Source organism: Haliotis cracherodii, unplaced genomic scaffold (assembly GCF_022045235.1).
Source record: "Haliotis cracherodii isolate W230 unplaced genomic scaffold, xgHalCrac1.p SCAF_1, whole genome shotgun sequence".
NCBI lineage: Eukaryota > Metazoa > Mollusca > Gastropoda > Lepetellida > Haliotidae > Haliotis > Haliotis cracherodii.
Genome location: NW_027266264.1, coordinates 52,616,929 through 52,630,703, shown reverse-complemented (window position 1 = coordinate 52,630,703; position 13,775 = coordinate 52,616,929). Strand labels below are relative to the sequence as shown.

The 13,775-nt window shown below is 41.4% G+C and overlaps 1 protein-coding gene across 1 annotated transcript in view; it reads right to left on the bottom strand.

Moving 5' to 3' along the window:
- The window catches only part of LOC139479371 (S phase cyclin A-associated protein in the endoplasmic reticulum-like), a 105,626-nt gene that overhangs the window by 88,681 nt on the left and 3,170 nt on the right, over window positions 1–13,775 (bottom strand). The window contains exons 2-17 of the mRNA XM_071262231.1: window positions 13,377–13,497; window positions 12,501–12,757; window positions 11,621–11,724; window positions 11,195–11,359; window positions 10,873–11,024; window positions 10,104–10,582; window positions 8,456–8,626; window positions 6,866–6,935; window positions 6,038–6,152; window positions 5,132–5,243; window positions 4,249–4,389; window positions 3,890–3,991; window positions 3,340–3,536; window positions 1,430–1,511; window positions 841–999; window positions 359–460 (exon numbers count right to left, since the gene is read on the bottom strand). Of these exons, the coding sequence (XP_071118332.1) occupies window positions 359–460; window positions 841–999; window positions 1,430–1,511; window positions 3,340–3,536; window positions 3,890–3,991; window positions 4,249–4,389; window positions 5,132–5,243; window positions 6,038–6,152; window positions 6,866–6,935; window positions 8,456–8,626; window positions 10,104–10,582; window positions 10,873–11,024; window positions 11,195–11,359; window positions 11,621–11,724; window positions 12,501–12,757; window positions 13,377–13,497 (2,529 nt within the window). The remainder of the gene's footprint in view (window positions 1–358; window positions 461–840; window positions 1,000–1,429; window positions 1,512–3,339; window positions 3,537–3,889; window positions 3,992–4,248; window positions 4,390–5,131; window positions 5,244–6,037; window positions 6,153–6,865; window positions 6,936–8,455; window positions 8,627–10,103; window positions 10,583–10,872; window positions 11,025–11,194; window positions 11,360–11,620; window positions 11,725–12,500; window positions 12,758–13,376; window positions 13,498–13,775) is intronic.

The following is a 13,775-nucleotide window of genomic DNA, read 5'->3' as shown; positions in this document are numbered from 1 at the left end:
TTCAATTTAATTGCAAACTAAAACAGATCTGAAGTGTGATGTACAGGTATGTTATATTCAGTCACAAACAACAGAACGTTTGTGTCTTACTACTTGGTGCCCTAAGGGATATGCTCGTTTGTTCTCAAGCAAATTCCAGTATGATGCCATCCTGTAAATAATCAAGTCGGTACCAGAAAAACCAGCGATTGATATTATGAGCAACAACCCATGCCGTCAGGGTACAAAGACAAACAATCATCCAAGCCAGCAATCTTGACCACCCTGACAGACTGACAATACTGGCACTTAAACTCTACACTAATAACACAACAATTATAGGACTGCCCTCTAGTGAATGAAGGTAGCAAAGACTTACAATTTCCTGTTTTGACATGGCAATTCCAGAGTTGTTGTCATGAAGAGCCTGCTGGTGCTTCTTGCCTCTCAGATGGCTCAGCAGGTACACCTCTGACGGGATCTGGGGGGTGACGAAACAGTATTGTTCACATTAAAAAATGCTTAAACATGCCTCTCATGCAATGACAACAAAAAATAGGTAAACAGGCAGACTATGTCACTTTTATGCACCTCATTCATTGTTTTATGCTGGGTCAAAAATCCCAAACAAAATGAGTTCTAGGAGAGAACTGATAACATATTGTTTTCATCATGCGAGCTTAGTGTTGGAGGATGGTCGAAAGTGAGCAGGTCACAGATGTTAATGTCTGAAAACTATGAGCATGGGTATGATGCTGACAGATCAAGAGTTATATTTAAAATGAATCTGGGTTTTGAACCCACCTCGTACATACAAATAAGGCATTTATATACATTGTGAAAGGAAGACAGTAAACTGACCAGATAGTTACAGATGCTGCAGAGTTTCTGCCTGTCATAGGGTGTAAGTTGTGGAGCATCATTGTGGTCCTCAGTGGAATGTCTCAGCACACTCATCACAAATGCCTTCTCTCGGATCTGCTTGAGGATCTCCTCATGTCGCTGGGAGCTCTCATCTTGCTGGAAACAGAACATAATCATTGCACTACCACATTGTAGGGTCACTTCCTTCCAGTGGTGATCCGAGTTCCACTCCACCTGATATTTGCCCCATGCTGAGGTAGGTACATGCACAGTTACTCCTATAAATTGTTATCTTGTGAGGTTGAAAGCAAAACAGAATTTGAATTATATCAAAATTTTGCATATGGCAAAAGAATGCAAAATGTGTGATATACAAAAGCTCAACACAAAATATGATAAATTGATGTTTTTGGGGGAAATATATTACATGGAGATTTTATCATCGTAAATGGTCAAAGGGAAGTAACTCTTGTCTTTCCCCTGATCTCTGAAGATCATGTGATGAGAAAGATGACTGGAGACACTGGAGCCTGTGTGTGTAGTATGATTGATGTAGTATCAGAGTTAATCTAATGCTTGCTCTTACTTTCTGCTGTATTTTCTTCTGTAGCTCCTGTATGTGTTGCTGCTGCTGTGCGTTCAGGGCTGCAAGGCGTTCCTCTCGGTCTCTGGAACACAAGGACACGCTCAACAACTATATCAAAACAGCACTGCATATCCTGGGATCAACCTTATCATGACAATTGTTGTTTTTCCTGTCAACATATTTCAACAGTGTCCACAGCATCTTTTTTCATCAATTAATTGAGCATCTTAGGCCTCTAGCAGCCCTGACATCCATCTATACTCATTTCCTGGCCCTGACATCCATTAAACTCACTTCCTGGCCCTTACATCCATCTATACTCACTTTCTGGCCCTGACATCCATCTATACTCACTTCCTGGCCCTGACATCCATCTATACTCACTTCCTGGCCCTGACATCCATCTATACCCACTTTCTGGCCCTGACATCCATCTTTACTCATCTCTCCTTGGCCCTGACATCCATCTATACTCACTTCCTGGCCCTGACAACCATCTATATTCACTTCCTGGCCCTGACATCCATCTATACCCACTTTCTGGCCCTGACATCCATCTTTACTCATCTCTCCTTGGCCCTGACATCCATCTATACTCACTTCCTGGCCCTGACATCCATCTATACTCACTTCCTGGCCCTGACATCCATCTATACCCACTTTCTGGCCCTGACATCCATCTTTACTCATCTCTCCTTGGCCCTGACATCCATCTATACCCACTTCCTGGCCCTGACATCCATCTATACTCACTTCCTGGCCCTGACATCCATCTATACTCACTTCTTGGCCCTGACACCCATCTATACCCACTTCCTGGCCCTGACATCCATCTATACTCACTTCTTGGCCCTGACATCCATCTATACCCACTTTCTGGCCCTGACATCCATCTTTACTCATCTCTCCTTGGCCCTGACATCCATCTATACCCACTTCCTGGCCCTGACATCCATCTATACCCACTTCCTGGCCCTGACATCCATCTTTACTCACTTCCTGGCCCTGACATCCATCTTTACTCACTTCCTGGCCCTGACATCCATCTTTACTCACTTCCTGGCCCTGACATCCATCTTTACTCACTTCCTGGCCCTGACATCCATCTATACTCACTTCTCCTTGGCCCTGACATCCATCTATACACACTTCCTGGCCCTGACATCCATTAAACTCACTTCCTGGCCCTGACATCCATCTTTACTCACTTCTTGGCCCTGACATCCATCTATACTCACTTCTCCTTGGCCCTGACATCCATCTATACCCACTTCCTGGCCCTGACACCCATCTATACCCACTTCCTGGCCCTGACATCCATCTATACTCACTTCCTGGCCCTGACATCCATCTATACCCACTTTCTGGCCCTGACATCCATCTTTACTCATCTCTCCTTGGCCCTGACATCCATCTATACCCACTTCCTGGCCCTGACATCCATCTATACCCACTTCCTGGCCCTGACATCCATCTTTACTCACTTCCTAGCCCTGACATCCATCTTTACTCACTTCCTGGCCCTGACATCCATCTTTACTCACTTCCTGGCCCTGACATCCATCTATACTCACTTCTCCTTGGCCCTGACATCCATCTATACACACTTCCTGGCCCTGACATCCATCTATACCCACTTCCTGGCCCTGACATCCATCTATACCCACTTCCTGGCCCTGACATTCATCTTTACTCACTTCCTGGCCCTGACATCCATCTATACTCACTTCTCCTTGGCCCTGACATCCATCTATACTCACTTCCTGGCCCTGACATCCATCTATACTCACTTCCTGGCCCTGACACCCATCTATACTCACTTCCTGACCCTGACATCCATCTATACCCACTTCCTGGTCCTGATATCCATTTATACCCACTTCCTGGCCCTGACATCCATCTTTACTCACTTCTCCTTCGCCCTGACAGCCTCCAGCCTCTCCTTCTCGCGGACAAGCTGCTGCTGCTCTATGCGAGCATCCCGCTGTTTCCGTCTTTCCTGCATATCCAGCAACCGGGCTTTCCTCTCTGCCTCCAGCGCCCGGCGACGCTCCTCCACAGCTGCCTCCTTGGCCTGCTTCTCCTCGACCTTCCTCTGACGCTCCTCCTGTAACCACATGCCAACAGTTCACAGAATCTCACCAACAGCAGTTCATAGCAATACAGTAAAAATGATAAACAAAAGAACCATGTTAAGAGTAAACAATTACTGCTGTAGTAAGTAATATATTACAGCTAAACTGGCCATATCACTGCACTTTGTTATGCTTTTAGCAATATTCCAGCAATAACAAGGCAGGGGACACCAGAAATGGGCTTCACACATTGTACCCATTTCGGGAATCAAACCAGGATCTTTGGCGTGACTAGAGAAAACGCTTTAACCACTGAGCTACACGGCCGGCCCCATATTTTTAAATGTAATATATGGAGCATCTAGGCAAGTTGTATTATACTCACAATAAGATCCTGCAACCGAGCTTCTGACTCCTGATGCTTCGACATGATGTCATGTCTCTTGTTCTGGGCTTCAAGCGTGTTGATGAAAGCTATCTCATTTGCCTGCAACCAAATAAATATGAATGCTTATACAAAAATTGACACATGAAGGTCATCTAAAAAGGGAGTTCTTCTGGGGCATTGGATGCACTTTAACATGCTAAATGAAAAGTTATCAAATGTCCAGCTTTGGATTAAAGATTAGGCTTCAGGACTTGAGCTATGCATAATGCAAATATTTTTAGACATTAAGAAGATAGGAAATGACATCCTTATAATAAGAACTATACCAGCGCTCTCTGACTATTCACCACACTGACCTTCGCTTCCTCCTCATGAGCTTTCTTGGCCTTGATCTTCAGCTGACTCTGCCGCTTCACCTCGGCTCTCTGTAGTTTGCGTGTGATCGTTACCCGTCGTTGTCTCATCAGTTCCTCTTTCCATGCTCTCACCTCCTCAACCTGATCAGAACATACACCATAGTGTGGAACTGTATGGGATAACACTGGTCGAGGAATCTCAGCGTACAAACATTTACAACTGTCTGCACTCCAATTAAATTTACTCTCCAATTAAATTTCTTAAAGGTGAATGATCAACATTGCACAAAGAACTTAGCAAATCTGCATTCACTACATTAAAGACCTTCTCAAATAGGCTGAAGATAATGTAGAAACAATTCTTTTCATGAATCAGATGTATCTCTTTTAACCAATACATGTACTGGAAATGCCCTCTTGTTTAAAACTTAATCATTGTTGCTCAGTGAGAAACAAAAATGTCATATTTTGGAAGATGTTTAACAAAGTTTTTGTTTGTTTGTTTGTTTGTTTGTTTGTTTGTTTGTTTGTTTGGTTGTTGTAAATGCAGTACTCCAAGCATATTCCACATATATGATGGTGGCCCGCAAAGAATCAAGTCTGGACCAGACAATCCAGTAATTGACATCATGAGCATCGATCTAAGCAATTGGGATATGATGACTTGCATCAACCAAGTCAGTGAGCCTGACCACCATATCCTGTGGTCCCGTATGCCTCTTACGACAAGCATGGGTTGATGAAGACCAATTCTAACCCTAATCTTCACAGGTAGACAAATCTGTGATAGGGGAACATTGACATCAATCTAACGACAAGCATAGGGTGGTATTTCTGAGCCCCACAGGATGTTTGACACAGTGTTTAGAGATGTAATTCCCACCTTCTTTGACAAATCCCTCAGTCTGTCGGCCTTCTCCTGCATCAGCTTCTCCCTCAGCTCCTGGGCCTTGGCCTGCTTCTCCTCATGGCGGCGCCGGGACTCAGTCGGGGACCTGCCACCAAACACGTATCTTAATACACAGTCACACTCCAGCTGTAGCAACCAAATAATCAACACCAGCGCTGGGACTCGGTCGGGGACCTGCCACCAAACACGTATCTTAATACACAGTCACACTCCAGCTGTAGCAACCAAATAATCAACACCAGTGCCAGGACTCGGTCGGGGACCTACCATCAAACACATATCTTAATACACAGTCACACTCCAGCTGTAGCAACTAAATAATCAACACCAGCGCCGGGACTCGGTCGGGGACCTACCACCAAACACGTATCTAAATACACAGTCACACTCCAGCTGTAGCAACTAAATAATCAACACCAGCGCCGGGACTTGGTCGGGGACCTACCATCAAACACGTATCTTAATACACAGTCACATTCCGGCTATATAAACTAAATAACAGTATGACAGTATTAGCAAACATCCATGCCAATGGGGTATAATAACACACATTCAGTCACCTTCACATGTTAACACCCAATCAATTATGTTAGCTCTTACAATTCATGCAAATAACATGGGTTACTTTGGACCTATTCTGCACCAGTTCAATAACTGAGGTCAGTTGGACAGCTTGGAAGAGGAAAGGGCACTAGAGCAGCAGACAAATACAGACAGAACCCCTTTTAGAATTATGTTTTGCCTTACCTTACACTACACAGCTCTATAGGTGTAGCATCAAGGAAGTATAAAAAAAAGGCATTTATTCAGAAAGGCTCATTTTTACCACACATATATCATTATTATTCTCTGAAACTTGGAGAAGGGTAAGTGACCTACCTCTTCCGTGATGGTGATGAGAGTTTTTCATGCATGTGCGCCCCATGTCCTGGCGTCCTAGCATCTGCCTCCTCAGCCATCTCCCCCCACGACTTCCTCCCAGATGATTCTTGCTCTGATGTTACAAACAATTTACAAAATCAGCATTTTCCTAAAAATACAAACACTCTAAAAATACATTTGGTGAATTTAGTCCCAAGTCCAAACTCCAAGCCTAGAAATGTTGTGGGTTTTGTTTGATCAAGGAAATGTTCAACTCAGCTGCAGACAGATGCATAGACAAAAGGGAAATGATTCTGCCAGAGATTTGCTCATGTTAAAAAATACTTCATGAGAACCTCTTAAATCAGCCATTTTGGACACATTTCCTCCTTACCTATGCATTTAGTGTTGTCATAAGTCCCCAAAATGTAATTCATGAAATGGACAAAGTTATGTTCTTATTCATATGAACATATCTGATAACTGTCATACCAATTTCCAACACTTTAGCTCAATTCCTAAATTATGCAGATCCTGTAGGGCAAATAGGGCCTTTATCAAACCTTGTCCTCCAACAAACTTGTCTCGAAAATAGTTTAACAAAAAGGCTTGTATGTCATAATTCAGACTGGGTCATATGTTTAATTGCAGAATCGTTTTGGACAGAACAGCATCAAGGGAATGAATTATGAATAACTGTTGATTAAGTTAGGATGTTTAATCTCTCAAAAAAGCATAAATATCAAACCCACTGTACCTGAAACCTTGTCCCTGTGCACAGACACAACCACGTGAAACCAAAATATATCTCTATTAAGGGCATTTGTCCCTATTCTTATAACCTACCATCATATGCAGCTACCATAGCGTCCCAGTCCAGGTTCTGGGCTGAGTTATCAAATGAACATGTTGTATTCTGTAACAGAAAAGCCAATATACATAATGTAGATAGATGTATTTTAACATATGTGTAACTTAATTACTTATACATATAACTTTAACCCCAATATAAGATTCATTCATTCTTCGATTGAAATAGTAGGTGGGGTGAAGTGAGCTGAACGGGATTTAACATCACGTTCAAGAGTATTGCACTTATACAGCAACATGCAAGCATGTGTGTCTGCTTGCACTAGTCAGGACTAGTGCCGCTTTTATAGTGCTAGCCCTCTGAGATACAGCGACACAGTTTAACATGAATATCCCACTCAATATACACACTACGAGCTGACCAGTCCTTGTGTTCGCCCCTTAATGACGAGTGCCAGGCAGGGCAACAACAAGTACCATCTTTTTGGATGACATGTCCAGTGTTGAAATAGGTGCTCCGGGTTGAAATCGTAGTTGAGTGAGGTAATAGAAAACAATTCTGTAGATGACAACTTCTATATTTACACTGTTGCAACGTTTCTATGCAGATGCATGTACTAAAACTTTTATCCAGCTTGCCCCTTTACCAAGCATTGTCAGGGGTAGACACCATTGATGTTTTCTAAATAGTTTGGAGCTTATTTCAGACTAGTGTTTTATGCAAAATGTCTTGATCTTGGTAGCCTCGCTAGATCTTCTCTAGCCTCAGACTAATAGTCTAGTGTCTTTGTCTAACCATGCAGCATACTGGAATATTAGGATTATAAAGACGCTGGAATTTTGCACAGCTTTTCTTCTAAGCCGAACTCTATTGACAGTATGACATTTTACAACCAATACTAAATTCCCTTTTCTGCCAGTATAAGCATTTTTCAGCTTTAACAGAGACAGACTGGAAATCAGATTTGATATTGTTTTGGCAGCCATCATGTACAACAAACATGTGTTACAGTCAATCTGTAAGGCGGAACTGATGGCTTGAGGCACTGCAGTTCACTGTGTAAAGTTGCCTCCCTTAGCATGCTTAGCAAAGCCAGGAGCTGCTAAATCAAATCCTAGACTTGTCCAGATTATGATCCTTGGAATGTCCTAGCCATACTCTTGGGTTGCACCAGAGAAGTATAAGTCTATGACCTGCATCACTTCAGGCTATTCTCATCAAAGCAATGTTAAACCAAACACTCGCCCCTATCAATGTTCTTGGAACATTTTAATGAGATCCTGCAGTTCTTGACAGTTTCTGAGAGACTCACACATTAATACAAATACAAACTTTGTCCTTCATCATTATACATTGTTGTATACATTGTCAGTTTTCACTCAACTCACTCTCGCTCAACAAACTTCTAGGAAACACTTTATTCACTGAGATAGTGCCGTGCTTGACAGTTTCTGAGAGACTCACATTTTAATACAAATACAAAGTCATGTCTTTCGTGATTATTTCATCTGCTTGCATTGTCCAGTTGCTCTGCAAGGGCCTCACACAGTTCACTCATTCATATCAATCTCCTAAGAACATTTAATTCACTGAGAAAGGGCATTGACAGTTTCCGAGAGACTCACCCCTAGGTCACTCTCTGTTTCTGTCTCCACCTCAATCTCCGTGCTCTCCTCCTTGGCCAGAGCCTGGAGGTAGGACTCCTCCTCCTTGATGGCGGACTCAATGGCTCGGTTCTGCTCCCGCTCCAGTTGACTCGACTGAGTGTCGTCCTCGTCAAGCGCAGAAGCCAAGGCCTAGAAATGTTCACATCATTAGTTTGTGAATCAGGCGGGGGTTCTTATTGGGTTTATCAAATACTGCAGATACCAGGGCAAGCACATAACGTGTACATTAGGCTTCAACAAACAAAAACAGAGTATAAATACATATCTTCGGTCAGTGGCAAATACTCTTATGTCTACTAGCCTGTACAGGACTCTTACTCTTAGCGACATTTTCAGATGTTAGTCTTATGAAATTAACTATTATTAGCTGAGCTTACAGTACCAAAGAGAATTTTACTAGACTCAGGCTCAGACTAGTGGCTAAAGTCACAGACTGTTTGTATGTCCTGTTCATGATATGTCTACCAAACAATCACTCAGGGGTCCGGAAAATTTAAAATCCCAATCGGACATTTGCATTTAGGCCACGCCCCCTTCAAATAGCGTATTTTAGTACGACTTTTCACACATATTACAAGTTGTTACGTTTTCATAATATGATGAATTATTTCAATCTAAGTTGTTTAATTCACCGGACAATTAATAACAAATAATATCATTTTAGATATACATGGAAAACATACGTCTGTTTCTGTTATAATATGATCTGTTAACGTCGTGAACAGTCTAATTAATATTCATATCTGCTCAAGTGTACCCGTTGTAACATTTGGATCGAGACTATTATCACATATTTGGATATCACGTGACCACACGGGAAAAAGGGTTTTTTTAAACTAAAGATTATTTAAAAACAAGACAGATAATATAATCACAAATACTAAAATATCGTTGATAGCAATAGTTATTTTAAACCGGACATTTGAGATTCCCAATCGGACATGTCCGGCGCATATGACGGTTTCCGGACCCCTGCAATCACTACCAGCGTAATGATGTTAATGATTAGGGTCTTCAAATAAATAACACTGATGAGCCGTCAAGGCCATGTTTGAAACAAAGAAGATTTTACAAAGGTCTTCAGAAGAAATGTAAAACAGTTTCTCGAAATTCTTTAGATGAAGTGAAGACCCCAAGGTCGCTAAGGCCCAAATTGGAACGTGTTTCCTGAGACAAATATACCTGTTGCATACCAATTTACACATTTTGATACATTTGACATGAATAATGGCTCATGTATCAAACAAACATTATCAAAATGGTCATGTCTGCACTAATGCCACTTTGAATAAAAATAACATCCGGTATTATTCATGCACAGTTTCAGTGTCAGCAGAGATGTTGACTGTGGGTTTGGATAGGTGTGGGTGGGTGGATGGGTGGGTGGGGGTGTACGTGTTTGTACGATTTTATGGAATAAAAGTAGAAGAGTATTAAAATGTATGGGATTGATTTGATTGTTTTTAGGAGTGAACATGGAAGTGGCAAGTGAGCAAATGATATGGAGCAAAACTGTAAGCAGTTATGTTATTGGAATTCTGGTAAACAACAGATTGATACAAGTACAAACTTTTTATGTTTCATCATTATTTCATAATCTGCTTACATTGTCCAGTTGCTCTGCAAGAGCCTCGACTTCATCCCTCTCTCGCTCATCATCGGAGCTGAAGCTGTCATCAGGAGCCTTGGAGAGCGTGTCAACGAACTTATCAATCATACGCTGGGCATTCTCATGACGTTCAAGTTCCAAACGCCGCTCCTGCATGAGAGTCTGCTGCTGAAGGACATTGGGATTCATCTGTGGGATGTTCTCCTTCTCACTGTCCTTGCTGCCGGCTCGCTCACGCCGTGGGTTGGTGTTATCCAAGTAGGAATCAGAAGATGTCCTATTGGCTCCATTGTCAGTTGCTGGAGACTTTTCTTTGGAAACGTTTTTGGTGGAATCAGGGACTGATTTTGATCTCTGCAGTTTCTTCTTGTCTTTTGATTTGGAGGCGAGATTTTCAAGAGATTTCTGGGATGGGGATTGTCGTGACTTCAACTTGCCTCCCCGCTGCACAGTCTCCCATCCATCACTGTCTTCATCTGAAGCAGGATCAATACCATGCAAGATCTGTATGTCGATCAGGGAACAGGGAATTATCCTGGTAATGCTGAATCACAGCAGGTAAAACCCACTATTAAAGAGACTATCAAACTCAACTGACTGTATTATCTAATGAAAAAAATACTTGACCTGCCAGCCATCAATCCAAATATTACTCACTAAACAGATAATTAAAATAGGATGACAGTATTAATGAAGTATAAACCATATCCTCTTGTAATCTGCATGACAGTACACCGAGTTTCAGTACACCAAATCCTCTCCCTACCTGCTGGTGAGACCGAGTCTTCTGTTAATGATGGTTCTCTTCGCCTGGTTGGAACATGCTTATATGGAGAAATGTTTGTAGGGGCAGCCGGCCTAGCTGGCACCCCTCTCACCTTGTCTGCCCAACTATTGCCAGTAGACACTGGTTTTGAACTGAAAAACACAAGTTCATACATATAAATTCAAGATTGTTTACAAAAAGTAGAGCTCTCTAACTGTCACTTGAGTCTTAGCATGCTTTTATAACATGTACAACAAACCTGATTGATATATTTGATGGCTGCTTTGCTGATTAAATGAGGATACAAAAGCAGTGTACTTACTTTTCATTTTTATTAGAATTAAATCCTTGGCCCTGTGGGGGACTGGAGAAGTTCAGTGACCTCTGTGCTGGACTTGGAGAGCACCGACCTTGAACTGATGACCCATGACCTCCAGTATTTTTGCCAGGCGACATTTTCCTCACTTCCCATGCTATAGAGGTTGGTCTGAAGTAAAAGTGTATGATTGAATAATACAATAACAGGACATACTACATAAGAAATATAAAACAATACCTGTCTGAATATTGTACAAAACTATCTTGAACATATGACCAAATGTAGAAAACAGTTACAATCACTGACATTTATTTATCAATATCAGACATTATTAGGGCTCTCAGTCTCATATTGTCATTTCTGTTTGCTAAATTCACAAGTACTGTCTCGCCAATCTACCTGCAACATAATTTGCCCCAATATTCCTACCTGTCTCCACCTCGAGCTGCATCTTCGTAAGCTTTCAGCAGATTCATGCGTTCAATCAACGATTTAAAGTCTTTGGTACTCTGTTCCAGCATCATAATCACTTCCTACAGAGCAAAAACATCAGTTTATTATGTCAGAAATAAATATTATGTGTTCTCAGATTTGCAGGTTTTATTGAGAGTTTCATGAGCAGAAACGTCATTTGGAGCTAAAAGCCCTCCACAGTTGAAATTCACAAGAAATCACTAAACACATCATACTGATACAGATCAAACCTAATCAGAAATAAAAGATCTGTCTACTTGGATCTGTCAAACTTCTAATCGGACATTAATACAGAATTAGGGGAATATGTTGAAGAATTTCTGACATTCCATTCATTCTTCTATCATCATAATCATGAATAGGACACCATATTTTACAGGTTTAACAGCCAATGACTAAAGGAAGCAATGTCTATTGAAAGCTCGAAACACATCTGGTCACAACATGACTTGTTTATTTCAGAGCTAGACTCAAACTGCCCTTTCTACAATATCCGTTTTCATCCTGACAACCTAACCAGATATCCTTGTGACGTGTACAAAACATTTGATCACCTGCCATTATTCACCAGTTACTCAGCAACATTAGAATTTCCCAACTCAACAGTGTTTACGTTCATTATCACTTCTGGTAACAAGAGTTATCTCCCTTAGATTGTAAGCCTCTGGCACTGTTACTCCTCCCCCTAGACCTATCAGCATTTTTCTTCATATTAATACACTTATCATATATACATCAACTGAATGCAAGACTATTTACAACAGCTCAATTTCTGTATAATGCTGAAACAGGAAAACAAGTTACATGAAGCTGATGCCACCAAAATGCCACCAACCTTGCATTCCAACACACTCTCGTCGTGTTCACAGGTGTCGTATATTGCATCCACTGCCCTCTGGAGATTGTCAAACAGGAACTTCCAGTATCTGGCTCGGAGATCAACTCGTTTGCCACCTAAATCTGACTTAGGAGATTTTGCCATGCTTGGGTCAAGTGGAGATATTTTACCACTTAGTCCTGGGAATGAGGACAGTGAGGCTGGGCGCTCACGGCGGGTCCCGGGTTTGCGAATCTGGCGAGTTGTAGGTCGACCTGACATAAAAAAATATTCTTAATTCATTACACTCTATTATAAAGCATTCAGTTGATTTTTTTTTCATATAATATGATAGGAAGTTGGCATCCATAAATTATCTCTTTGTGTATCACTTCCAACTGCCATCCAAAGTCTTCATATGACATCAACATGGAGACGATGGCGATTGATATCAAAAGATACGAGGGAGACATTTTATTTATAATCCAACATCATTCTTCCAACTTATTCAGTTTGTAGAAAGTAATAAGCAGTGTCTTAAGTGTAAAAAGTACTGCTAACAGCTTCAGTAGCAGAGCCATTAGTGATGTCATTTGATTGTGACGTCATGGTAGCCAATGATGTCAAAATGGTTTGCAAAGCATTGTGATGCAATTTCATTGCAGCGATATCTACAGTATAGATAATGCTTGATCTCACCCTAGCGATATCTCCTGTGGGAGCCAGTTTCGGATGATAAATTACGTTTCTTTGCTATGGAAGGTAGAAATGGTAGGTGTAAGTTTGCCATGTTACCTATCATAGTATTCAGTCACAACAGTTTTCAATGGTCATGTCTGATGATATCACAACGTGAAAGAAAAAACACATTTGACAGTAGATCTGTAAGTATACCTGTTCGCTCATGATGTGTTTCCAGTGGTAGATTGTACTGCACTAAGTTGCGAGCAGTTCGACCTTCTTCTTGGACTATTTTACGCACTCTGTCAAAGCTGTTCATCCTTTGATAGTGTGACTGAAGGAAACGAACATCAATCAAAGATGATAGCAAACACATTCCGAAACTCAAGGGAAGAGAACTATCCACCCCATATTCATGATATCAATGTAATATATATGTATTTCATAGGAATGAATTTCGAGGGTATCTTTACCATTGTTAAAAAAACTACTGTAATACAGACATCATCAGGATTACTTTGAAAGAGGGTGGGAACCAATCATGTATTACAAAATCCAGGTATAGAAATTAATAAAAAATGTCTACTAGCCTGAATAGTCATAACATATAGC